The 27,980-nt window shown below is 41.0% G+C and overlaps 3 protein-coding genes and 1 long non-coding RNA gene across 5 annotated transcripts in view; 2 read left to right on the top strand and 2 right to left on the bottom strand.

Moving 5' to 3' along the window:
* On the top strand, positions 1-21,718 carry LOC146457625 (uncharacterized). Its single transcript, XR_014858420.1, has 2 exons — positions 1-120; positions 21,257-21,718. It is a non-coding gene; the product is annotated as an uncharacterized LOC146457625 (long non-coding RNA).
* LOC146457626 (patched domain-containing protein 3-like) lies at positions 943-15,965 on the bottom strand. Of its 2 annotated transcripts, none has more exons than XM_085091685.1 (4): positions 15,454-15,965; positions 3,941-5,167; positions 2,169-3,319; positions 943-1,440 (listed from the first exon to the last, which is right to left on the bottom strand). In XM_085091685.1, the coding sequence occupies exons 1-4, from the start codon at positions 15,507-15,509 to the stop codon at positions 1,103-1,105; spliced, it is 2,772 nt and encodes a 923-aa protein (XP_084947811.1). In that variant the 5' UTR covers positions 15,510-15,965; the 3' UTR covers positions 943-1,102. The 2 variants fall into 2 exon arrangements, with proteins under 2 accessions (XP_084947811.1, XP_084947810.1); XM_085091684.1 differs by lacking the exon at positions 15,454-15,965 and adding an exon at positions 12,316-12,573.
* Positions 9,904-11,352, top strand: LOC146457627 (uncharacterized). The gene is made up of 2 exons (XM_085091669.1): positions 9,904-10,211; positions 10,339-11,352. The coding sequence occupies exons 1-2, from the start codon at positions 9,967-9,969 to the stop codon at positions 10,541-10,543; spliced, it is 450 nt and encodes a 149-aa protein (XP_084947795.1). The 5' UTR covers positions 9,904-9,966; the 3' UTR covers positions 10,544-11,352.
* The window catches only part of LOC146457624 (patched domain-containing protein 3-like), a 12,220-nt gene continuing 5,825 nt past the window's right edge, over positions 21,586-27,980 (bottom strand). The window contains exons 2-4 of the mRNA XM_085091683.1: positions 25,206-26,429; positions 22,865-24,009; positions 21,586-22,169 (exon numbers count right to left, since the gene is read on the bottom strand). Coding sequence (XP_084947809.1) covers positions 21,814-22,169; positions 22,865-24,009; positions 25,206-26,429 — 2,725 coding nt within the window. The 3' untranslated portion in view covers positions 21,586-21,813. The remainder of the gene's footprint in view (positions 22,170-22,864; positions 24,010-25,205; positions 26,430-27,980) is intronic.

Below are 27,980 nucleotides of genomic sequence, written 5' to 3'. Positions count from 1 at the left end.
GAGTCAGCATTGCTAGATAAACAAGAAAAGTGAGGTTTGAATCTCATTGTCATTTTTTACTGCTGGATAGAGGGGTGGCTACGTAATAAAGACACCATTCTTTGAGGTTGAGGAAGGTGGGTGCAGGCAGAGACCCCCATCTATTTATTTTGTGTTTTGGTGGGTCCTGTTCGAGTATAGTAGTTTAATTTTGACCACTTCCCTAAGTTTATCGAAGCGCGAACTGTTTTTCCATCGCTAATTTTTGTTACCGGATAGAACACAGGTAAACGTTATATTGCTAATTGTTTAGTCGTTTTACTAATTTCGTCCTCTTTTAATTTTCTCGCGCGTTTATAGATTTTATTTTGCTTTCGTTTTATAGTTTTGAAACCGCACACGTAAATGCACAAACCGTATCACTGTACAATCACTCAAGTGTACAACCGTTCAAAGATATCACTGCAGAGCAATACTACCGTGTTAAGGTGGGGCTCTACCTGAATTTGAGTGAAATTTGAAGAGGTTTTAAGAATGGATAGAAGAAAGAAAATGATTTTTGGAACATTAACAGACAGTCGATAACCACGCAAGAGCACCCCAGGTTGCTAGTGGACTAACTTGGTATCCGTCTATTAACTATTAACTACAAATTCTAATTTTAAAACTTCACTAAATCTTCAACATTTCTTATTTCTTTTAATTTTACCAATCCTTCAAGAAAAATTATTTCCTTCCAAATATACCTAAAAATCACCCAAAAATTCATAAAACACCCCAAATCATTGATTTGTGTTATGAATGGAGGGTTTTTGTATTGCTTGAAATGCAAACAAGATATTTCTATTTGACCGATTTTAAGCGGCGTGAAAACGGCTTTCAGGTGAACCCCCGCCTTAATCGGTTTTTCTGAATCATCGTACAAGCCATCGTTTAAAGGTATTACTGTTCTGACTGCACGCGTATCCAAGCCTGCAAGTTTATCGCATTAAAGTACCTGTGAGTTTACAAGACTGTGATTCTACCTCGTTACCATGCCAGGAGATCCCATGAGATTGCATGCGCATGCGCATGTGATCCCATGGCATAAGGTAACTCGGTAGAATTTCCATCAAACTTCAACTTACAGGCGAGTCTCCTTTGATTTTTCAAGTCTATCCCTTATTATGCCTTCATCCTCGGTGTCACCCTCTATTACACTGTGGAAGTGGTCTTCAGCTCCAGCCCGCACAAGCACCCACGTGTCCTTCCCTCTTGCGTCCTCATTCTGGTCTCTATTAAGTCTCTCTGGCTTTCTGATAATAGCGGGTCTCCAACACAGCAAGGACAGATAAACAGGCATTATACACAAGCCGTGAAGAAGGCCAAACCCGACGATGCCGAGAAACATTCGGAAAAATATTCGGAATATTTCGGAGGATGCGAAGGCTAGTACGATCATCCCAAGGAAAGTACTGAATCCTGCAAGAAAAAAGCGTTAATTAGGCATCAGTGAAATTTCGCAACAGGATGGCTGAGGAAAAAAATGTTGTATGACTGCAAAATGCAACTTGTCTTCAATTGACTTCAAATGGAGAAAGTTTTAAGGTCGATTGTGAATCGAACTTATAATAAATGTCCAAACTGGTCATGAGTTTCCATTAACTCGGTGGGTCTAGAATTCAATCGGTGCACGGTATTGCATTACACTGTATCAACATAAATTTAGTGTTTTCATATTCACGATTACACACGCATTTAGTATAGTTTCTTAAATGGGGGAACGTAGGATGGCAAACTCCAAGGGCGGTCGAAGACGAGACGGACTCGATAAACAATATCTTCTAACCGAGAGTTTAAAGGGATTTCATGAAGACAGGTGATATTTAATTAATGGTATGATCACTCATGAGATTGATCACTCTGTCACGCACCGTCTTCATATTAGTGTCCTCGGTTTGATGATGAGGCTTGAGGCATTTTGGAGACTGCTTTGAAATATTTCGACACTTTGTCTCGGCATGCCCTGACCACACAATTCAGTCGTTTTGTCCGGCTTTTGCTCAATTCTCGAGTCACTTAAGGTGGTTTTAATTTTAGAAGTTCATTAGTTGAATAAATCACCACTCAATGGAAATATTTTCTTAACTGCTTTTCGCGGATGGCAAGTGTTTCAATATTCGAGCAGTCTTAGTAGCAACCTGACTTACCTCCCATGAAAACACTCGCGCCCAGTGTGCTCACGGCATCTTTCATTTGCTCATTAACTGTTGCCTTGTTTGACGTCACAAACGCATGCGCAATGTGTGCACTGTAATCAACTGCAAATCCAATAGCCATTACAAGAGTTATCATTGACACAGAGTTCAGAGAGACATCCCAGATAACCATCAGGCCAAACAGCTCGCATATCAGGGCCACAAAGTTGAGCGCCACAAGGATCGTCACTGTGCAGTCCACCAGAAAGGGGCTCGTGACGAGTAACACCGCTAGGGCCGCTATTAAGAGGTTCCTTATGGTCTCTCGCCTGTTAATCGCGTACTGTTCAAAGAAGATGAAAGGTCGAGTAATGGGGAAGGCATCGAGTCTGGAGTTCTCCGTGATGTCATGGCGAAGTGTTAGCATTGCATTCTTGTGGAACGTGGAACTGCCACTGTTTTTCATGAAACCAAGAACACGCGAAGCCTCTAACGTCTCGCCGTCTTCAGAAAATTTCAGGTCTTGAGCGAAATAAGAAAATTCTGGAATACTGATAAATGCTTTCAACACTGGCAAAAATGCTGCACCGTTTATGCTCGTGTTTGTTTTTTTGGAAAACTGATGAAAGGCCTCCATCCAAGACAGTGAGCGGTTCCTGTAATATGGGTTGTTGGTGACGATGCTTGAGAGCTTCCTGATTTCTCCCTGGGTGAAGTTTGTTCCATAATCAATGTTCCCAGACTCAACGATGCTCACTTCCAGGGATAGTTCGAAGTGTTTTTCCTCAGCGGACAAAAATTGTTGAAAATAAGAACCATCCTTAGCTAGGATCCTTCTATCGAAACTTTCGTCTACTTTAAAGATTGCGTATATTCCAGCTGCAACGAATACCAAAGAAAAACTCACAACAATGACTTTTATTACAGGATACGTCAAAAATGTGCCCCAGGTTTCCATAACTTTAAAGCGATTCCACATCTGCGAAAGAGGCTCGTTCGAGGCGGGCGCGCCCTTCTTGGGCGGCGGTGCTTGGCAGAATGGTAAGCAGTCTCGGCGAGCTGATTTTATTCGCTTCACGTCGTACGTCATAATGGCCACGAAAAAAGTGATGATCATGAGAAAGGATAAAGTGACCGTCAGCGCGGCGTAGATACAGAAATACCTAAATAAAAACGGAGTCGAGTTAGTTCCTAAAGGAACGCTTTACGAGGTCCCAATGTTTGATGATGCTACAATTTGAGGTTCATAAGTGTTCCAGTGTAAGTATAGTTTTATCTGGTTTGAATCAAAACCTTAAGGCCCGTATAAACGGCTCCAACATTTGATCGCCATTCGTTCAACAAAAGTTGAAAGTATGTTGGGCAAATGTTGGACTAATGTTGAACGGAGCGTCCAAACGGTTTCAACACCATTCAACGTTTTCGAGAACAAAGGAAATGTTGTATGGATGTTGAATGAAAATTTAAACCAATTTAAATTTGATTCAACACACTTTCCACAAGCTTTCAGCACACTTCTTCTTTCAACAATGTTAAACGACCTGTTCAAACGTCCCCCGATATTTGGTTCAACAAAGTGTTGACGGCATGTTGAAGCAAATGTTGAAACCGTTTAAACAGGCCTTTAGATGCTACAAATTATTGTGAAACTACAAATTACATTTTCACGTCAAATTTTCATTTTAAACAAATAGAGAACAATAGGTAGGAAGACAGAACTAATTTGCCGAATCTAGGTAACACGACAGATTAAAAACGTTAATAACACCATAGTTTTGACATACCTGATAGCTGCAAATTGCGTCGACGTGCTAACCGCGAATGCAACCAAGTCTGTCACAGTCGTCATGGTAATCGTAGCTCCTGAACGCGCCATCACTGTTTTGACAATGGTCTTGATTTTTGGTATCTCACGTGGCTGCCGATCAAGCTCATCCACTATGATAAACATGTCATCGATGCCGATTCCAAGGACTAAGTAGGGTAACACACCCACCATACTGACAAAGGGGACACGACACCACATGGCCAGACCAAAGCCGGCTAGTATCCCAAGCGCCACTGCGAACACGCCTGCGTTTGCGAGCAAAGAGTGTCCAGTCAGTGGATTAAGAAACTTGCCAAGCATTACGCAAGCGAAGGTGATCATTAGAGTGAACGTTATCGACACCTTTGTGATGTCAGAACCACTGCTTTCGGCGATAGCGTCGTCCATGCTCCTTTCGCTGGAATAGTGGACTTCAAAGCATGAAAGACTATCGACTAACGAGGATACTTTATCAATAAATGCCTTCTCCAACTCGAGAACTTTTTCGTTCATGTCTTCGTCGCTTGGATCGCGCATGAGGTACACCATCTGCAGGGCTTTTGCCTCAGCGATTCTTCCATCTTTTCGGACCGCGCTGCCAAACATACGATTGAAGTTGTACCAGAATGGACGCCCGTTACGCATCAGCATTCCGCTGTTGTTATACGCTCTGTTGATTTCGTTCTGGACCTGTATCAAGGTTTTACCATTCAGATTGCTCTCATTGAACTGCAGAAATTCCAGAGGACTGATCATCATACAGTCTTCCACGGAGTTTGCTTTGGGGCCTTTTAGCGGGACGCAGAAGTCAGAATAGGATTCCAATTCCATCACCGCATGATGAGCCTTGAGGGCCTGTCGCAGACAATCAGGGGCAAGAACATTGGGATGACCAGAGGTGGCCACTAAGAGGATGTTCTCTTCTCGGTTCTTTAGTCGGAAGTACTTCTCAGCGGTGTTTAGGTCATCTATAGCCTGGCTGTTCTGTGGAATGAAAAGCTTCACTGTTCTGCTTTCTGATTTGAACCAGACAAACCCTACGGAGCAGACGCTGACAAACACGAGACACAAGGAGATGGTTATCAGTGGGTGCTTCGCTATTCCTTTACCAAACCAACCGAAGAAGCGCCCCAAAAGACGCACATACCAGCTACAGAATGATGACCACCAAAAACATAGATTGAACTGGCGTGGACAGCAACAACTATAAAGAAGAATTCCAGTTACATTTTAGCATTTCCCCCTGTTCATGAAACAACGTCAACAGTAGCAAGAATAAAAATACAACAACCTGTAACTGGCCCAGGGGGGGGGGAGTACTTCTTTATAAGAGGCTAATGGGGATGTGCCACTGGATGGGGTCGCATTTTCACGACTGGATTGACTATAATGGGGTTGCATTTTCAATAGAGTTACTAGAATGGGGTCGCACATTTTCGGATTTTTGGGGTAAGAAAATTCTATTACGTAGGGATTTAAAATGGTCTCGGTTAAATAGGTCAGAAAGTTGTTGTTTTTTAAATGTAACAATCACCTCGCATTACATTCCATTCTTGAAACCACAACTTCAATATCAACCAGTTGCACAATAGCACACAACCACCGGTCCAGAACAAAGTAGATGCATAAATAGAAAGTGACTTAGTTGGGATGGCGAAAATTACATTTTCCCAAAAGTGACTAAGGTGGGGTCTATAACTGGCCACAAAAAAGACTATAATGGGGCAGGGGCTCTGAGAGGCCAGCGGCACATACCCAGCAAAACTGAACCCAAGTACCCCCCCCCCCTCCCCCGGGGGTAACTGGGTACAAGGCAAGTGTACTGAAAACGAAGACATGCGTTATCTTGGGTCAAAAATTAACTTAATAATGCCATGCAGTTTTCAACCAAAAATATCCAGATAATCACAGTTAAGGATCCAGACCTTCAGGTAACTAGGCGGGGGGAGGGAGGGGCATTGTTGCACGTTCGACTTGATTCTTTTCGTGAAAAGAAATATGTTGGCGCCTCTGATTTTGAGTAACTGAAATAACTGCAAGGCTGATCTTGGGGCCGATTTTGATCCGTCAGAGAAGTGAGAGGCAGAAGGGGTGTGGCTGTATTTAAAATAAAAATTCAATGTTTGACCAGCCGATTGTTGTTGTCTACACCAAAATAGAGCTACCCATTGCTCTTGTCTGTTATAGTGGTCTTTGCAAGGTTAGCCTCGGCGAATAAATTTATTCCCTCGACCGTGGTATCGCAAGGAGGTGGATACCCCCAGGGTGTTTTTTTCCCCAGTTACAATATTTTAACAAGAGACTATAGTCTCTTGATTTTAATGTTAATTGTTTTATCATCAGTAGATAGCTCATTGTGTCCTCTACAAGATAAAGTGGTGTGGCAACTTCGTTCCCAACGTCCTCTCTCTCAAGTGAGTAAGAGTGAGGGCCCTGGGAATGAGGTTGGAGGTGTGATTGCGTGCAGACGATGTTGTCGAATGACGCCATTTATTTGTATCGCACCACATTGGATTCATCATGTTGTTTGTTTTAAATCTTCCAGATAAATCACCACGATTGAACCGAAATTAAGTAAGTGGCATTGATAGAATTGCTGATTGCTAGAATCGACTAGAAAAATAAAAATACTTATGCCCGGACTTACGTCAAGCGAAAGTATCAGGGTCCGAGACAAAATAAACTGAAAACCTTAGCCTCCCAAAATCTAAGGTGTTTTAAAAGATCTTTCTATTAAAGTCGAGGGGAACGCCAGTCTCCGATCCTCTTGTACGCCTCTAACCGCCCCCAAAGCAGTTTAGTTTGTAATAAACGCCTACTTAACTTACATGGTGCCTTCTAATATTTAAGTTGGCTGGTACCAGTTTCCTCGCGCGGGGAGCAGGTCTGACTATCGTGCGTCACGCGCGAAAGACACGCGATAGCCAGACTAAAAATCAAAACAAATCTGGCGGCGCGGCTTTTTTCCTGCTACGTTACTTTTGTCCTGTTTTAAACGAAATTCGCCTATATCCGAGACTGTATCTACTAGTATGACCTTAATTAATTCCTTTTGTTCAAGACAAATTGTTTCTGGTGTTCAAAGTTAAGTTTGAACGGCAAAACTAGCGATTGATCGTGACGGAGCTTCAAGGACTCGCAAAATGTTTTATATAAAATGGGGAACCGCTTGATCGTCTTGGCCACATACTATAGTTTGTACTTTTTGTCCTCAACGGTCACTCTTACGACGACCTTCACAAACTTTACACAACATGTCATTTATAACTGACTGGCACTGCTCGCCATGCTGCCTAATCCACCGACAACTTCATCTGCTTCATCAGCGAGGACACCGCGAGTCACACGGACGAAGAGAATGTTGGCCGCCATCGTTGTACACTTCGACGAAAACAACCACGAAGAATAAGGACAAATACCCGAAAAAGTCTCACATAAAAAAGCTCAGCATTGTACAATTTAGAAGTCTGGCAATCTCGACATTTTGCTGAAACACCGACTGACACGGTCACTGACACGTGTTTTGCAAGCAGTCCATTTCAAACTTTCGCTTGATGCTATTTGACAAAAACATGGCTAATCTAGCCAAACGTTGTGAGGAAATCCTTCAAAGTGAGTCCAGGAGGCTTTAACGGCTGTAAGTAATCTTCTAAGCAGTAAACAACTGAAAACAGCAGATCAACTGACTCCGAAACTCTCCTAGGAGAAGCTGCCCGCACGAGCACACGCAACAATCAGCGGTAGTTAGAACAGATCATGAGCAACTATTGATCTTATAGAATCCAGATTTTGAAAGCGCGAAGACGCGCGTGGAAATTACTAAACTCACGAAGGCTTTTACTTGAAAACGAGTCCGGTGACCCCCTCTTTTTATTGTTTCATTATGATATTATTATTGAGAGGAAACATCAGAAAAAAAAATTAAAAAATTCTATGGAAGGAAATTTTGACTGCGTAAAAACTGTCTTTTTTCCCAATTTACAAAAAATCCGTTCCGTAGAATTTTTTTTTAAATTATTGTGCATTTTCCTTTTCAAAATGCCAAAAGATATCACTAAAAAAAAAAACCAGGGGGTCACCGTGTTAATTATTGGTGCCACAAGCTAAAAAATAGGTCTAAAAAATCCTTTGAAAACGTTGCCATGGAAACTGTCAGTACCGAAATAATACTTAGGGACGGACCATTAGAAAAGTGATGGGGGGGGGGGGGTGGGGAAAATACAAAAAAAAAAATTCGTGCAAGCCAAAATGCCTGAAAAAAAAATTCTTGCAAGCCGAGACGGAAGAAAAAAAAATTCTTGCAGAAGGAGATTAAGGAATTATTATAGAAAATACCTTTTAGGGTTTTAATGACAAAAAAATTTCTTCCAGAATGCCCCAAAATGGCCTTTTTAATGTTTTGAAAATCTAAATTTTTTTGTGGAAGTTTGTTTTGTATGAACAACAAACCAACCTCACATTTTGTGGCGTGGCTGGAATTTTCCCTTACTACAACTCAGTATTTTGTTTTGTGTTTGTAACTGGTAGTAAACCCAATAATCACGAGCAATAGGTCAATTAGTTTTGAAGAAAAACGATTTTGTCAGTAAAACGCTTCCAGCATATCTGCTTATCCATAAAGCGCTTTATAGTTTTATTCGTTGGGCCACAGAGTGCTTTATGGTTACAAAATTTAAAAAACTGAGTCATTTTCAAGAAGTCCTCTTTTAAAAACGCTTGTAGGAGCATCTAGATTGAAGGACAAGTGTTCACTTTATTCACCACAAAATGCTCTGTGGCTCATTGTCAATACCACAAAGTGCTCTGTAGGCAAATTAAAACCGCACAAAGTGCTTTGTGATCTGGTGATCGAAAGTACTTTGTATCTTGTGAATGACTTGCTGTTTACTGAAGGATTAAGGCGGTCAATAATCGACATAGTTTTAAAATAATTTATGTTTAAAGCTTTTACTGCAAAAATCAGGATGTAGGACAAATTTGCTTTGAATATAGTACGGTGAACCCTTTCTATTAAAAAGACGCACATCGTCGGGACCGACTCCAACTGTCTGGCTTAGAGAGGTTTCGGGCTTATAAAAAGTAGAGGTATTAAGGTGACACCAGTAATACTGAGATAACAAGCTAAACCGATGCATAATGACTACACGCGGCTGTATTACGTCCGTCTGAAGTCGTTGAAACTACGAACTGAGACAGAATCAATATTGGAAAATGGATTGTTTTTTTGTACGTCAGGTTTGAAACCCTCAAGGCCCTTAATATTCTCAACGTATTTAGTTATCTACAAAAAAGAAGTTTGTTTCCATAATTCTTAATTTAATTGCTTTCATTTTCAGCACATACATTCCTGTTTGAGGCGTTTTTCACTAAACCCCCAACGTAAAGTTATCCGTTGACGGTTGTTTAATATTTAAAGTGTCCGTTGTCCGACTTAGAGAGTTGTCCGTCTTATGGGGAGTTTAATTACAGTAGAAAGACAAAAAAAACGTAGGTGTCCCCAATAAGTTTTATTCCCGGTGTACAACCAGAACGACAGACACATTAATAAAGTTATTATTATTATTATTACTAGGATCGATTTGACAACTGAAATGTAGGAAAGAAGATTGTGGACACAGATGTGTACACACATGTTGAACTGTAACTATTTCTTGCAGAAGTTTAATCCCCTGCAACGGTTTTGAATTATTTATTTTGCTGGCACTATAATAAAACAAGTATTTGAAAAACACATACAAGTAGATCTGATGTAGTGCTTTAAAAACATTGCCCTTAAATGCAGACACTTCTACTGTTTTTCAGTGCTAATGTGAAATGTTGTACAACGATGTTGGAACCTGAAGAAGCCCTGGCTTGAAATGATGACCCAGTTTTGATAATTAAGTATTATAGGGATGGCAATAACTTTTTCAATAGGCCACTTTCGCTTTAATTATTAAAATTGGGCTTTTTGTTTGTTTCCACTAGGCATCGCTACCGAGCCGAATTTTAATGTAGCGAAAAATGGCCTATTACGTTAATTTTTATATCCCATATATTTACATGTGCATGATATTCTCTCATATTGATCAAAGGGAAACCATTCAATCCTACTGTGGTGGGCAGCGAGCCAACAGCAGAAGAGAATTTCAGAGAGGTGCAAAATCTTTCCCACCATTCCTTTTGATGTCAGTGGACATCTTTGCTCGTCAAGGGATCTTGACAGAATGTAGCCAGCTCCCAGACTGTGTGGAAATCTCATGTGAAAGGTGGGTCTCATCTTTCCCTTTTTAAAGTATAGTATTACCTCAGTGGTTCATGTATTGCAGGGTACTACATATCAAGTTATTAAGTTTGAACAATCATAATTTTGAATATTTCAATTTTACCAAACAGGTACCATCTCTTTGGGTTAACATTTTGGAGTGGCGGGCACTATAGAGGCGCAGTGATGGTCAATGGAGTTTGGCATCATTATGATGGACTGTGGGAGAGGAACACAAGAGGGAAGGGACTGCAAAAATGTACAGGGAAACCATGCACCCCACAAGGCTTCCTCCTTTCACACTGCATTTACATCTATGAGAAGCTTTTGCAGTAAATGTATCCTTTATGTATGTTTAGTGAAAATACAGTGTGTATGAGAAAGGCACACGTGGAAAGAATTGAATAGTTTCATTCATCAGCATCATGTTATAACGAAAGTGTTAAAGAGGCAAATTCTAGTAATAGTAGCACCAACACATAAATGAAACATTCTACAAAAATATATTTAAAAGAAGCAAGATCATACATATAAGTCTGATCATATACAAAAAATATCATTTGCATTTTAATCATTGTGATATAAAGTAAGAATCAACATTTCACTGTGCTAATGATACTCTATCGTGTATAAAATGAAAGGGGACTGTGTCTGTAGCAAAAGAGTATCCATGTAATATTAAGCAAAAACATTAACAATCCCACCATGAATTTGACTTTTAAATTTTAAGTAAGTTGAGATTATATACTACTTGAAGTGTTTGTTATGAAATATTTCATAAGATTTCTTGGCGCCAACAGTTTTGAAAAATTTTGAATCAATTCTTATTAAAATGTGTTAAAAAGTAAACAATCAATAAACAGACAGTACATGAAATTTGATTTAAATTATTTTAAAATGATGACCAGTCTTTTATTTAAGTATGAGGCTGATTTTACTACCAGCACTAGATACTAGGTTTCGTTGTTTTTGTTTAGTTTTGACCATTATGCTGTAATTTTTAGATATTGTCTCAGGGGTTAAAGGTAATCATTCCAAGCCCACAAAGTACAACTTTTTTTTAAAAATCCTTTATTTAATTTTTTTTTTCTGGAAAACAACAACAAAAAAAAAAAATTCGTGCAGAGGGTATCAACTGAAAAAAAAATTCCTGCACAAGCACTGAGCATAAAAAAAAATTCCTGCAGACTGAAAATCCCCCACCCCCCCCCCCCCCCCCATCACTTTTCTAATGGTCCGTCCCTTAATTTTGGTCAACTATAAATTATATAATTCAACCCTACAAAAGTGTTACAATGGCCTTGGTTTATCTTTTTGTCCTATTCTTTCAAAGTCATAAACTGTCAAAAAGCTGAAAGCTGGTACCAGCCACCTTGACTGGAGCCATAATCAGAGGTTATGGCTCCTGATTTTATGTAACCCAGGCGACGTGCATGACGCGTCTATGTGCGTGACGAGCCAACTTTCGTGCGTGACGAGCTCAGAAAACTTATGTACAACAGCGCTGCGAAACAAGTTTCACGAAGTGGTGTTACACGGCGAAACTCTTGTTTTTTTTCACCACTGCGACCGTTGCGAGTTGTTGCAGAAGTAGAAAGCGGTTCTACTTTTCGTGAAACTTGTCTCGCAACGGAAGTTCGAAAAAGTTTCACTTGCTTGTTGAAACGTCACTTTCGCAGCGCCGTTGCACACAAGTTTCAGCTAAAAGTTTCAACGTGTAACGGTGGCGCTGTTTATATTGCCAAAATTTGGTCTTTTCCAAATTGGAGATAATCCTAGGTGGAAGGACTGACCTCTATTTGTTTCTAAACGCTGCTTCAGTTCGCCGTTGTTCAGAGTTCAACTCGATCGGACAAAAGTCATTTTGAATTGAAACTTTAAGTCGCATGCTAGCCAGCGTATCCGAATTCTCTTTCGGGTCCGAGTCGCCGTGCTATTTAATAACCTATCACGGATTGACTCTAATTTCAATTTGGACTCGTGACTAAAACTTTACAACTTGTAGTAGGGTAGTAAAACGCTATTAAAGCTACTTGTAATTAAACTATAATTTATACAATATCAGTCGTAAACAAAGGAATAAAAGCTATAAAATTTATAGTAGATACCTTTCGCTGTCCATATTCGCTGTCTCATCAGTCGGATTCTTGCCTGTAGTTGTCATTCTTATGCGTTTCAAATGTTGAAACGGTTTTAGGGAACAGAACCCAAAGTTTAGTCTTTTCAGGTCTTTCAGTACAACGCCTGAGTAATCAATGAAGTTACCTGATGCTTACACAGGTTATATTTGAGACAAACGAGATTGAGGCAGAATGAGCAATTTCCACAGACGAAAATGTGATATACAGCGAAGTAAACACTAAAATGGGTTGGGTGTTATTGGACGGCTGAATAGCGATACCGGAATATTTATCAGTTTCTTGACAGCGAACGTGACTGCCTCGAGGAGGAAGTTGAAATGACTGATCAGAATGTTGCATATATTTTACTCCCAAAAATAAAAGCATACGCTAAATCATTTTCAGATCGAACGAATGAGAAAGCAATTGCAATTGAAGGGACATGTACCACTGAGTTTCTGGCTGTGGAAGCAGTCTGCTCCGATGTAGTGTGAAGCGAGAGTTCGTAGCTGTCATTTGTTTAACTTTTAATATCAAAGAAATGTGATGTGCCATAAAGGGAATATCGAAAACAAAAGTTGCAATGCAAAATTGGTGTTGTTATTCGGGGATCAAAACAGCCTGCGAGCTGTTGCTACACGGAAGTAGAAACCTTTAGGATTTGAGGTTAACATTCCTGAAACTATTTACGCGGAATGCCCGCAGGGCAGGCCGTGTCTAAGTTTGGGTCGGGTATCTTTCATCGTAGCCACAAATCTGCACATCAATTTATGCATTAAACTCTGTTCTCCCCTATTAAAGATGTATTGTCCTGATTGTCTTCATCAGAAGCGGCCCAATCAAAATCTATTATTCAGGCACATGTCACGAGAGAGGTAGCCTGCGTTGCAGCCGGACTTGTCACTCAAGACCTATAGAGAACTCGACGGACTATACGAGGGATTGTATAGACTGTCTGCGACGCAGGCTAGAGAGAGGGGACCCACTCATCCCTTCTTGTGTGACGTCAAATCATAATCAGTTGATTTATTCATTAAACCTAGATTAAATTCTGCCCTCTCCCAGAAAGGATTTCTTGTTCTAATTGTCTTGAACAAAAACGGCCCAATCAAAATCCATTATCGGCACGTATATCACGAGGGAAGGGACCCACTTGTCTCTTCCTGTGTGACGTCAAAGCAAATCAGTTTGGAAAAGTTGTTTTCGTTCAATGGCGGCCACATGTATGAATTTAAGAATCTGATCTGCCGTTCTCAGAAAGAAAACAAAGCTTTTTCAAGCGGTAAATCGAAATAATAGCTTCTAAGTAGTACTCAGCAGTTTAAACGGTGGAAATTGAGAGAGTTAACAGCGAAGAAATTACGCTTTCACAAACAGATCAAATGATTAAACGCGAAGGAAGCCAGACCAGTTTCAAAGGGGTCATGACGTTATTGCAGAGTAATTTCCGGTATGATTCCCAGTAACACAACGATAAAATATCACGCAGTCTCTCTGAATAAAACCGTTCAATTATTTCAATTGCGAAGGGAGGATATGTTAGCGCCTCTGATTTTGAGTAATTGAAATAACTGCAAGGCTGAACTTGGGGCCGATCGATTTTGATCCGTCAGAGAAGTGAGGGGCAGGAGGGGTGTGGCTGTATTTAAAATAAAAATTCAATGTTTGACCAGCCGATTATTGTTGTCTACACCAAGATAGAGCTACCCATTGCTCTTGTCTGTTATAGTGGTCTTTGCAAGGTTAGCCTCGGCGAATAAATTTATTCCCTCGACCGTGGTATAGCAAGGGGGTGGATACCCCCAGGGTGTTTTTTTCCTCCCATACAATATCTTAACAAGAAACTATAGTCTCTTGATTTTAATGTTAATTGTTTTATCATCAGAAGATAGCTCATTGTGTCCTCTACAAGATAAAGTGGTGTGGCAACTTCGTTTCTAACGTTCTCCTCTCTCTCTCAAGTGAGTAAGAGAGAGGACCCTGGGAACGAGGTTGGAGGTGTAATTGCATGGCGACGTTGTTGTCGTATGACGCCATTTATTTGTATCGCACCACATTGGATTCATCATGTTGTTTGTTTTAAATCTTCCAGATAAATAACCACGATTGAACCGAAATTAAGTGAATTGTATTGATAGAATTGCTGATTGCTAGAATCGACTAGAAAAATAAAAATACTTACGCCCGGTCTTACGTCAACCTAAAATATCAGGGTATGAACTAAAAACCTTGGCCTCCCAAAATCTAAGGTGCTAAAGATCTTTCTATAAAAGTCCAGGGGAACGCCAGTCTCCGATCCTCTTGTACGCCTCTAACCGCCCTCAAAGCAGTTCAGTTTGTAATAAACGCCTGCTTAACTTACATGGTGCCTTCTAATATTTTAACAGGAGCAGGGATTATGGCTCGTGATTTTATGGAACCCAGTCGACGTGCATGACGCGTCTATGTGCGTGACGAGCCGGCGAACTTTCGTGCGTGACGAGCTCAGAAAACTTATGTGCAACAGCGCTGCGAAACAAGTTTCACGAAGTGGTGTTACACGGTGAAACTCTTGTTTTTTCACCACTGCGACCGTTGCGAGTTGTTGCAGAAGTAGAAAGCGGTTCTACTTTTCGTGAGACTTGCCTCGCAACGGAAGTTCGAAAAAATTTTACGAAACCGACAATGTAACACAGTGCAACGTTTGCTGAAATGTCACTTTACACACCGGCAAGTTTCAGCTAAGAGTTTCAACGTGTAACGGCGGCTTTTAATATTGCCAAAATTTGGTCTCTTCCAAATTTATATAGTAGAGATAATTCGTGGAAAGACTGACCTCTATTTGTTTCTAAACGCTGCTTCAGTTCACTGTTGTTTAGAGTTCAACTCGAGCGGACAAAAGTCATTTTGAATTGAAACTTTAAGTCGCATGCTAGCCAGCGTATCCGGATTCTCTTTCGGGTCCGTGTCGCCTTGCTATTTAATAACCTATCACGGATTGACTCTAATTTCAATTTGACACGTGACTAAAACTTTACAACTTGTAATAGGGTAGTAAAACGCTATCAAAGCTACTTGTAATTAAACTATAATTTATACAATATCAGTCGTAAACAAAGGAATAAAAGCTTTAGAATTTATAGATACCTTTCACTGTCCTTATTCGCTGTCTCATCAGGCGGATTCTTGCCTGTAGTTGTCATTCTTATGCGTTTCAAATGTTGAAACCGTTTTAAGAAACAGAACCCAAAGTTTAGTCTTTTCAGGTCTTTCAGTATAACGCCTTAGTGATCAATGAAGTTACCTGATGGTTATACAGCTTATATTTGAGACAAACGAGATTGAGGCAGAATGAGCAATTTCCACAGACGAAAATGTGATGTACAGCGAAGTAAACACTAAAATGGGTTGGGTGTTATTGGACGGCTGAATAGCGATACCGGAATATTTATGAGTTTCTTGACAGCGAACGTGACTGCCTCGAGGAGGAAGTTGAAATGACTGATCAGAATGTTGCATATATTTTACTCCCAAAAATAAAAGCATACGCTAAATCATTTTCAGATCGAACGAATGAGAAAGCAATTGCAATTGAGGAACATGTACCAGTTTCCGGCTGTGGAAGCAGTCTGCTCGATGTAGTACGAAGCGAAAGTTCGTGGCTGTCATTTGCTTAACTTTTAATATCAAAGAAATGTGATGTGCCATCAAGCGAATATCGAAAACAAAAGTCGCAATGCAAAATTGGTGTTGTTATTCGGCGATCAAAACAGCTGGCGAGTTGTTGCTACACGGAAGTAGAAACCTTTGGGATTTGAGGTTAACAACATTCCTGAAACTATTTACTCGGAATGCCCGCAGGGCAGGCCGTGTCTAGGTTTGGGTCGGGTATCTTTTTTTCCTTCATCGTAGCCACAAATCTGCACATTAATTTATGCATTAAACTCTGTCCTCCCCTAGCAAGGATGTATTGTTCTGATTGTCTTCAACAGAAGCGGCCCAATCAAAATCTATTATTTAGGCACATATCACGAGAGAGGGGACCCACTCATCCCTTCTTGTGTGACGTCAAATCATTATTTGATTTATTCATTAAACCTAGATTAAATTCTGCCCTCTCCCAGAAGGGATTTATTGTTCTGATTGTCTTGAACAAAAACGGCCCAATCAAAATCCATTATCGGCACGTATATCACGAGGGAGGGGACCCACTTGTCTCTTCCTGTGTGACGTCAAAGCAAATCAGTTTGGAAAAGTTGTTTTCGTTCAATGGCGGCCACATGTATGAATTTAAGAATCTGATCTGCCGTTCTCAGAAAGAAAACAAAGCTTTTTCAAGCGGTAAATCGAAATAATAACTTCTAAGTAGTACTCAACAGTTTAAACGGTGGAAATTGAGAGAGTTAACAGCGAAGAAATTACGCTTTCACAAACAGATCAAATGATTAAACGCGAAGGAAGCCAGACCAGTTTCAAAGGGGTCATGACGTTATTGCAGAGTAATTTCCGGTATGATTCCCAGTAACACAACGATAAAATAGCACGCAGTCTCTCTGAATAAAACCGTTCAATTATTTCAATTGCGAAGGGAGGATAGCTTTTAAAAATCTCCTAAGGATACAATGGGGAATCCGTGTAAATGCCATTACTGGGGCATCTTGTTTGTGATATACATTTAGAATGCTTGGCTATGAGAAAAGACCTTTTAACAGGAAAGACAAAGTGTCAAGTTTTATTTTGCCAGAGATATTGGTGAAAAAACGGGAAATAAACAAAACCACCCTGTAAAAATTGATTCATTAGCTCTTACAGATGTTTTTCTAATTTTGCCTCAAAGTTGTCTAGATTGAGTAGTTTAAATCCGTAAAGTTTTGTCGTAACGTGTCTGACTAGATTTCGATATAATCGACGATGTTTAAAATGAGAGGCTATGCGCTTCCGTTGCTATGGTAATAGCTGTTGCTTGGAAACCGATGGGAAAATTAACTTTGATCATACAGCCGAACCCCCTCCTTTGCGACCACCTCTCGTAAGCGACCACCTCTCATTAGCGACCACTTTTCCAAAATACCAAAAGTTTTCAAGTCAAATCGCTATAGATGGAACCTCTCGTAGGCGACCACCTCTCGTAAGCGACCACTTTTAGAGATGATGGTTGAAAATTTTCAATTGTTTTTAACCTCCCGTAGGCGACCACTTGACACACAATCTAATGTGCTGTTTCTCTCACGGGCCGAAATTGCAAAATGTGTCGCTGTAACATATTGGCCCACACAATTACAGCGGACGCCGTGTTAAAATCTCACAGCCGGAGCTACCGGAAGTGTCTCCCGAAATAGCTTAGCATTGAAACAATTGATAACATACACATGCACTATAGTGTACACTGAAATAAACTTTAATCAGGTTGACTCCCTTGTAGGAAATAAACTCTCTTATCTTGTAAATAGCATGCATGTCATGACCTGTGATGACTCTCTCAACCTTGTATTACTCAACAGAAAAATTGTGGCGATAAAGAACGCCAACTGGATTGTAACAAACAAACAAAAGCGAAAGTTGTAGACGTTGTACGCTTGCAATGTAACATTGCAAAAATGTCGTCTACTGTTTGCTCCTAAATCAGGCAGTCTAAAGAAAAGTTATTACTTTGGGTTTCGATAAGCACTGGCAAAAGGGTTTGTCTTCCGCAATTACCATATGTAAATTGCCCGAAATTTAGACTCCCTGTGGTCTGACCTCTGGTAAACGACCACCTCCCGTAAGCGACCACATATCCTTGACATTATGGGTGGTCGCTTACGGGAGGTTCGACTGTATGTTGAAATGGTGATGTAGAATGAAGGATATCGAAGTTTATCTTCTATGCGGGATGGTAATTTCAAAACTTTTACCCTAAGTCCAGAAAAACTGCCGCGAGCCTCTTTAAAACTGGGTCCAAATTTGAAGACCTGCGTGGCACATACCTATCCAAAACCTCATCGAGTGCCCCACCCCCTCCCCCTCAGGTCACGACATTTGATGACTACTCTCATCGCGTACCGTTTATAAGAAAAGAAATTGAACCTAGGGATCTCAGCACCCAAGACAAAATGGTATAATGCACTTCAGCCGGCATCCAGGGAATACCGTATATAGGGAACACCGAGTGTCTCACTCGATCTTGGATTCAGGCTTTCAAAGAGGTAAGGCGGATGTGTTGGTATCATAGCGCATTTTTCCGGCTATTTTCTGTGTCCCCAACTAAAGGGTTGACCACCCGACTCGCCTTGGTTGTTCTACTTTTTGCTGTGCTACACCGTGCTGACGAGAGCCAACCAGCTCGAAACAGCTGTCCCGCGGTTGCCGCGTTCTGTTGATTCTCGGTTTGGTCTCTATCATGTCCCCGTCGTGTTAAGTTTTCTACCCAGTCCGATCAGCCTTGCAGAAATTTGAGACAAAGGTTTTACTTCGCCTACATTTAAAAGAAGAGTCAAATGACGAAGTAGCTTCATACTTTTATTCTTACAACAACAACAACAACATCAACAACAACAAAACAAGGCAATCATGAAGTAAAACGCTTCATTTCAGTAAATATAAATCGAGATTTACAGTAAAACAATAAGATCAATCACTCTTGATTTCTATTCTAGAAAACTTATTTGCACTAAAATTCCCTCATGATCAAACTTTCATGCCTTAGAAATCTCCTGTTCGTGATCTGTCATGAACAGCCACAAGGGAGTTACTTTGAAAAACTCAAGACAGCAATGAAAGCTTATCCTTCTACGTGCGACTTGTTTTACTTTGCCACAAGTGTGGGAAAATGTCTACAAAACACAAAAAATACTCCTTATTTAGTTTTAGAGCCAGTTACAATAAGTGATTGTTTGTATTACTACATATATTAGGCATTTAAGAAAACTACGACATTTTTGAGTTTTTAAAATATGTTTCGGATATACCATATCTAAAACATCTGAAACATGTTTTCAAACCTAAAAATAAATGACACGGTGTATCCGATACATGTTTTTAAAACTAAAAAATGTCCCAAAATGCCTAGTTTCTGTTTATAGTTTATAGGTTTGTTTTTACATATTTGTTGTCAAATACCCCTTTTAAAGAGGCCCAAGGAATTAACCGCTTTTATAATTTTTAGTTTCCTCGGATCGCCAGGTTGTTTATTTTTATTTTACATGCCAAATATTTAGACAGGCAAGACAAGTTAAATTCATGGATGCCTGTTATATACAAATAAATGTTACATTGGTGCCGCCACTACAGCTCAAGTTAGGCCTTAGATATTTATGATCAGTTTTTGGCTTTGGAAATCTGACGGGCTGCGGTAAACATGTTATAAATAGATCATAAATAAAAGTTGCTTTCTGTTTAATTCATCCTGTATTCTGCCGACAGATAAGGTGTCCATGTTAGCGTTAACAACGGTGCCTCCTATTGCTTATACGCATACTCGGAATAGTCCGAGAAACTCTTATTTCTTAAGGACAATACCAACTAATTCAAAGGTATTTTTGCGCGGTTTATGACTATGTGGGAATCGTAGGGCCATGAGGTGACCAGTTTAATTAGCGTCAAATATTACCTCTGGCTCGGCAGATTGCGCAAGCACTCCCCTTGTTATTGACGTTAAATATATTAATTTACTTTACTTATATAAAATAAATACCGTATTTACTCGAATAAGCGCCGCCCCCAAATAAGCGCCTCCCTCGATTAAGCGCCACACATGGAGCGGAATGGTTAACAAGCGCCGCCCTCGAATAAGCGCCGCAGCTCTGGTGCGGCGCTTATTTGAGTATTTCCATAAGATGATAAAAATACACTGTAATCGCTGTAATGTGGTTCTAAGCCAGCAATGGGAATTTATTTTCATCAATAGTGATGTTTTCAGTTGAAAGTGAGTATATCTTAATGCTCTTTTATTCAGTTCTCTCTTCAAAATGATCGCGTTCTTCAGTTCTTGCGTGAGGGCCGCTGTAAACTTCGCCGGTACGACAAGCCCAACCTCCCTCTTTCTCTTCCCTGTAAGTGTTGCAGTAACGAAATAGCCCATTTTACAGTTGTGTGCTAAGTGACCTGGTCTTGAATTGGAAGCGAGGCTGGGGTTGACCTTGTTTTGATACAGACCTCACTGCTTTTCATATGTAAAAGCTAACTAGTTAGCATAAGAACAGCATGATCTTCATATGAAAAGCAGTGAGGTCTGTATCAAAACAAGGTCAACCCCAGCCTCGCTTCCAATTCAAGACCAGGTCACTTAGCACACAACTGTAAAATGGCCTATTGTCAGCGTTTGCTTGTACAATCAAAATGTTTTTGTTTTGTGGTGTGAGCCTTTTAATAAGCGCCGCCCTCGAATAAACGCCGCACAGGAGACACGAAAAATTAAATAGGCGCCGTGGCGCTTATTCGAGTAAATAGGGTATATGAAAACGAAACATGCCACCCCCCTCCCCTTGCTTGTTCAGTGGGAATATACTTTAAGAAACCAAAATCACAGAATTACGTTATTAAACAATAGACAATTTCTTATTTCGGTTCTCTGTTTGTTTGTACGTGTTTTTATCCAAGATCAACCAACGCGTGGAAGCAAAGGTAATAATCAAACTAAGTCAGAAACAACTCAACATTTATCGGACCACTGAGGCGTTTTCGCGCCATCTGAAGAACGCTACCTGTGAAGCAAGGCGGGTGAGCCTAAAACCATGTGCTTTTTACGGACAAGTAATAAGTTTGTTCGAAGAAGAATCACCTTGTCTGGGGTAGGGGGATTATCAAAGACACTACCTATCTCATGAACATTACCTACAAAATTTTATTAGCAAGAGTCAGCACTGCTAAATAAACAAGGAAAGTGAGGTTTGAATCTTATTGTAATTTTTTACTGCCAGATAGAGGGGTGGCTATGAAATAAATACACCATCCTTTGAGGTTGTGGAAGGAGGTGCAGGCAGAGACCACCATCTATTTTGTGTTTTGGTGGGTCCTGTTTGAGTATAGTAGTTTTGACCACTTCCCTAAGTTAACCGAAGCGCGAACTGTTTTTCCATCGCTAATTTTTGTTACCGGATAGAACACAGGTGAACGTTATTTTGCTAAATGTTTAGTCGTTTTGCCAATTTCGTTCTCTTTTAATTTTCTTGCTCGTTTATAGATTTTACTTTGCTTTCGTTTTATAGTTTTGAAACTGCACAAACCGTATCACTGTACAATCACTCAAGTGTACAACCGTTCAAAGATATCACTGCAGAGCAACACTACCGTGTTAATCGGTTTTTCTGAATCATGGTACAAGCCATCGTTTAAAGGTATTACTGTTCTGACTGCACACGTATCCAAGCCTGCAAGTTTATCGCATTAAAGTACCTGTGAGTTTACAAGACTGTAATTCTACCTCGTTACCATGCCAGGGGATCCCATGACATTGCTTGCGCATGCACATGCGCATGTGATCCCATGGCGTAAGGTAACTCAGTAGAATTTCCGGCATCAAACTTTAACTTACACGTTAGCCTCTTTTGAGTTTTCAAGTCTATCCGTTATTGTGCCCTCACCCTCGGTGGCAAATGCTATCACGCAGGAGATGTGGTCTTCAGCTCCAATCCGCCTTAAAACCCACGTGTCCTTCCCTCTTTCTTCCCCGTTCTGGTCTGTATCCAGTCTCTTTGTGCGGACTGTATTCGAGGGCTTTCTGATAATAGCAGGTCTCCAACACAGCAAGGACAGATAAACAGGCATTATACACAAGCCGTGAAGAAGGCCAAACCCGACGATGCCGAGAAACATTCGGAAAAATATTCGGAATATTTCGGAGGATGCGAAGGCTAGTACGATCATCCCAAGGAAAGTACTGAATCCTGCAAGAAAAAAGTGTTATTTAAGCATTAGTGAAATTGCGCAACAGGATGGCTGAAGAAAAAAAAATGTTGTATGACTGCAAGATGAAACTTGTCTTCAATTGACTTCAAATGGGGAGACTTTTAAGCTCGATTATGAATCGAACCTATAATAAATGTCCAAACTGGTCACGAGTTTCCATTAACTCGGTGGGTCTAGCATCCAATCGGTGCACGGTATTGCATTACACTGTATCAACATAAAATTTTTCATATTCACGGTTGCACACGCAGTATAGTTTCTAAATGGGGGAACTTAGGATGGCAAACTCCAAGGGCGATCGACGACGAGACGGACTCGATGTACACTACTTGACCGAGAGTTTAAGGGATTTCATGAACGTAGGTGCTATGGTCACTTATGAGATTGATCACTCTGTCACGCACCATCTTCATATTAGTGTCCTCGGTTTGACGATGAGGCTTAAGGCATTTTTAAGACTGCTTTGAGTTATTTCGACACTTTGTCTTGGCATGCCCCGACCACACAATTCAGTCGTTTTGTCCTTTTGCTCAATTCTCGAGTCATTTAAGGTGCTTTAATTTTAGAAGTTGTAGTGGAATAAATCACCACTCGATGAAATATTTCCTTTAGTGCTTTTCGCAGATGGCCAGTGTTTCAATATTCGAGCAGTCTCAGTAGCAACCTTACTTACCTCCCATGAAAACACTCGCACCCAGTGTGCTCACGGCATCTATCATTCGATCATTAACTGTTGCTTCGTTTGACGCCACATACGCATGCGCAATGTGTGCACTGTAATCAACTGCAAAGCCAATAGCCATTACAAGAGTGATCATTGACACGGAGTTCAGAGACACATCCCAGATAACCATCAGGCCAAACAGCTCGCATATCAGGGCCACAAAGTTGAGTGCCACAAGGATCGTCACTGTGCAGTCCACAAGAAAGGGGCTCGTGACGAGTAACACCGCTAGGGCCGCTATTAAGAGGTTCCTTATGGTCTCACGCCTATTAATCGCGTACTGTTCAAAGAAGATGAATGGTCGAGTGATGGGGAAGGCATCGAGTCTGGAGTTGTCCGTAATGTCATGGCGAAGTGTTAGCATTGCATTCTTGTGGAACGTCGAACTGCCACTGTTTTTCATGAAACCAAGAACACGCGAAGCCTCTAACGTCTCGCCGTCTTCAGAAAATTTCAGGTCTTGAGCGAAATAAGAAAATTCTGGAACCCCGAGAAATGCTTTCAACACTGGCAAAAATGCTGCACCGGTGATGTTCGTGTTTGTTTTTTTGGAAAACTGATGAAAGGCCTCCATCCAAGACAGTGAGCGGTTCCTGTAGTATGGGTTGTTGGTGACGATGCTTGAGAGCTTCCTGATTTCTCCCTGTGTGAAGTTTGTTCCATAATCAATGTTCCCAGACTCAACGATGCTCACTTCCAGGGATAGTTCGAAGTGTTTTTCCTCAGCGGACAGAAATCGTTGAAAGTAAGAACCATCTTTAGCTAGGATCCTTCTATCGAAACTTTCGTCTACTTTAAAGATTGCGTATATTCCAGCTGCGACGAACACCAGAGAAAAACCCACGACAATAACTTTTATTGCAGGAAACGTCAAAAATTTGGCCCAGGCTTCCATAAAGCGATTCGACATCTGCGGACGAGGTTCGTCCCAGGCTGGCGCGTCCTTCTTGGGCGGCGGTGCTTGGCAGAATGGTAAGCAGTCTCGGCGACCTGATTTTATTCGCTTCACGTCATACGTCATAATGGCCACGAAGAATGTGATGATCATGAGAAAGGATAAAGTGACCGTCAGCGCGGCGTAGATACAGAAATACCTAAATAAAAATGGAGTCAAGTTAGTTCCTAAAGGAACACTTTATTTGTTGATGCTACAATTTGAGGTTCGTAAGTGTTCCAGTGTAAGTATAGTTTTATCTGGTCTGAATCAAAACCTTAAGGCCTGTATACATTTGACCACCATTCGTTCAACAAAAGTTAAACGGATGTTGGGCAAATGTTGAACGAAGTGTTCAAAGGGCTTCAACACCATTCAACATTTTCATGATCATGATCATGATCATCATCATGATCATCATCATCATCATCATCATCATCATCATCATCATCATCATCATCATCATTTATTTAAATAAATGAATTATATGTGAGGGTATATTTCCAGCCTGGTGGATGAATGAGCACAATGTATTATTCTAGAAAGTGACGATGGCATACTCGGACAAAAGAAATCCGAGTGCTCCTATCAGGAGTCGAACTTAAGACCTTCCGATTCCTAGTTCGAATGCCCTAACACAGAGCTACAGGAGACTCGTGGGAGCTAAGGCCATTCAGCTAGGTTCATGGGACAAACATCCTGCATACTGCTAGGATTTGAATGTCGAACGTGTGGTATATGAAATAAATGTGATGGTGAATGAATGAGAAACCTCACGTTTATTTCATATACCACACGTTCGACATTCAAATCCTAGTAGTATGCAGGATGTTTGTCCCATGAACCTAGTTTAATGGCCTTAGCTCCCACGAGTCTCCTGTAGCTCAGTGGTAGAACATCCGAACTAGTAATCGGAAGGTCTTAGTTTCGACTCCTGATAGGAGCACTCGGATTTCTTTTGTCCTAGTATGCCTGCGTCACTTTCTAGAATAATATGTCATTCTCAAAGGAAATGTTGTTTAGATGTTGAATGAAAGTTTAAACGAATTTAAGTTTGATTCAACACGCTTTCAACAAGATTTCAACACTTCTACTTTCAACAAAATTAAACGACCTGTTCAAACGCCCCCGATATTTGGTTCAACAAAAAGTTGACGGCATGTTGAAGCAAATTTTGAAACCGTTTAAACAGGTCCTTAGATGCTACAAATTATTGTGAAACTACAAATTAAATTTTCACGTCAAATTTTCATTATAAACAAATAGACAACAACAGACAGGAAGACAGAACTAATTTGCCGAATCTGGGTAGCACGACAGATTAAAAACGTTAATAACACCATAATTTTGACATACCTGATAGCTGCAAATTGCGTCGACGTGCTAACCGCGAATGCAACCAAGTCTGTCACAGTCGTCATGGTAACTGTAGCTCCTGAACGCGCCATCACTGCTTTGATGATCTTCGTTTTTGACATCTCACGTGGCTGCCGATCAAGCTCATCCACCATGATAAACATGTCATCGATGCCGATTCCAAGGACTAAGAAGGGTAACACACCCACCATACTGACAAAGGGGACACGACACCACATGGCCAGACCAAAGCCGGCTAGTATCCCAAGCGCCACTGCGAACACGCCTGCATTTGCGAGCAAAGAGTGTCCGGTCAGTGGATTAAGAAACTTGCCGAGCATTACGCAAGCGAAGGTGATCATTAGAGTGAAAGTTATCGACACCTTTGTGATGTCAGAGCCACTGCTTTCAGCGATAGCGTCATCCATGCTCCTTTCGCTGGAATAGTGGACTTCAAAGCATGAAAGACTATCGACTAACGAGGACACTTTATCAATAAACCCCTTCTCCAACTCGAGAACTTTTTCGTTCATGTCTTCGGCGCTTGGATCGCGCAGAAGATACACCATCTGCAGGGCTTTCGCTTCAGTGATTCTTCCATCTTTTCTGACAGCGCTGCCAAACATACGGTTGAAGTTGTACCAGAATGGACGCCCGTTACGCATCAACTTTCCGCTGTTGTTATACGCTCTGTTGATTTCGTTTTGGATCTGTTTTAAGGTTTTACCGTTCAGATTGCTCTCTTCGAACTGTAGAAATTCCAGAGGACTGATCATCATACAGTCTTCCACGGAGTTTGCTTTGGAGCCTTTTAGCGGGACACAAAAGTCAGAATAGGATTCCAATTCCATCACCGCATGATGAACCTTGAGGGCCTGTCGCAGACAATCAGGGGCAAGAACATTGGGATGATCAGAGGTGGCCACTAAGAGGATGTTCTCTTCTCGGTTCTTTAGTCGGAAGTACTTCTCGGCGGTGTTTAGGTCATCTATAGCCCGGCTGTTCTGTGGAATGAAAAGCTTCACTGTTCTGCTCTCTGATTTGAACCAGACAAACCCCACGGAGCAGACGCTGACAAACACGAGACAGAACGAGATGGTTATCAGTGGGTGCTTTGCTATTCCTTCACCAAACCAACCGAAGAAGCGCCCCAAGAGACGCACATACCAGCTACAGAAAGATGACCACCAAAAACATGGATTGAACTGGCGTGGACAGCAACAACTACAAAGAAGAATTCCAGTTAGATTTTAACATTTGCCCCTGTTCATGAAACAACGTCAACAGTAGCAAGAATAAAAATACAATAACGTGTAACTGGGTACAAGGCGAGTGTACTGAAAACGAGTACATGCGTTATCTTGGGTCAAAACTAAACTAAAAAAGGCCATGCAGTTTTAAGCCAAAAATATCCAGATAATCACAGTGGGGGATCCAGACCTTAAGGTAACTCAGTGGGGTGGAGGGGGATTGTTGAACGTTCGACTTGTCTTTTTCCGTGAAAAGAAATATGTTGGCGTCTCTGATTTTGAGTAACTGAAACATCTGCAAGGCTGATCTTGATCCGATTTTGACCCGTGAAGAAATAAGGGGCAGTAAGGGTGTGGTGTGGCTGTATTTAAAATAATTCAATGTTTGACCAGTGATTGCCCTTGTCTGTTGTACTGGGCTTTGCAAGGTTAGCCTCGGCGAATAAATTTATTCCCTCGACCGTGGTATCTCAAGGGGATGGAACCCCTAAGGGGGTCATTCCTCGGTTATAATATTTTAGTTTTACCATAATAAGATAGCTCATTATGTCCCCTACGAGATAAAGTGGTGTGGCAACTTCGTTCCCAGGGTCCTCTCTCTCTCGAGTGAGTAAGAGAGAGGACCCTGGGAACGGGGTTGGGTGACCCCGGGGGTATGACGCCATTTCTTTGTATCGCACTACATTGGATTCATGATGTTGTTTGTTTTCAATCTTCCAGATAAATCACCACGATTCAACCGAAATTAAGTAATTGGCATTGATAGAATTGCTGATCGCTAGAATCGACTAGAAAAATAAAAATGCTACTCGCTCGGACTAACGAGACAAAATGAATTGAAAACCTCGGCCTCCCAAAAGATAATTCAATTCAATTTAATTCAATTTTATTCACACTTATTCGAACGAAATACAATATATTTTATAGTAAGAAAAATTAAACATGCAGAGCAATTTATTGAATGATTTTACCTTCTAGGGAGTAGTGCGTAGTGGACTAGTGCGTAGTGGACAAAAGAGGCAAGGCTTTCGTGTTTGCCACTACCTCTGTGCAGTTAAATAAAATAGGGGGAAATAGAATTTATAACACTGGTATAAGGTGTTAAAGATCTTTTTATTAATATCGAGAGGAACGCCATGCTCCGATCCCCTTGTACGCCTTTAACCGCCCCCAAAGCAGTTCAGTTTGTAATAAACGCCGGCCTACTAACCTACTGTGACAAACATGGTGCCTTCTTATAATTATGTAACCCAGTCGACGGGCATGACGTGCCTACGTGCGTGACGAGCCAACTTTCCTGCGTGATGAGCCCACATGCGTGACGGGCTCAGAGAGGCAGCCAGTAAAGCCGGCGTTAAAATACACGTTGAAACTTTTAGCTGAAACTTGATTTTTTTGGCGGAGAGAAGCGACAGCCGGAAATACGTCTGCGTTCGCAGGCCATGTGTAACGGCGCGCTGCGAAACAAGTTTCACGAAGTGGTGTTACACGATGAAACTCTTGCTTTTTCAGCGGGTCTTCTTTT

Source organism: Pavona decussata, unplaced genomic scaffold (assembly GCF_977016875.1).
Source record: "Pavona decussata unplaced genomic scaffold, jaPavDecu1.1 SCAFFOLD_238, whole genome shotgun sequence".
In the NCBI taxonomy this organism is placed as follows: Eukaryota; Metazoa; Cnidaria; class Anthozoa; order Scleractinia; family Agariciidae; genus Pavona; species Pavona decussata.
The sequence above is the reverse complement of the archived record's forward strand: the minus strand, read 5'-3'. Positions and strand labels throughout refer to the sequence as shown.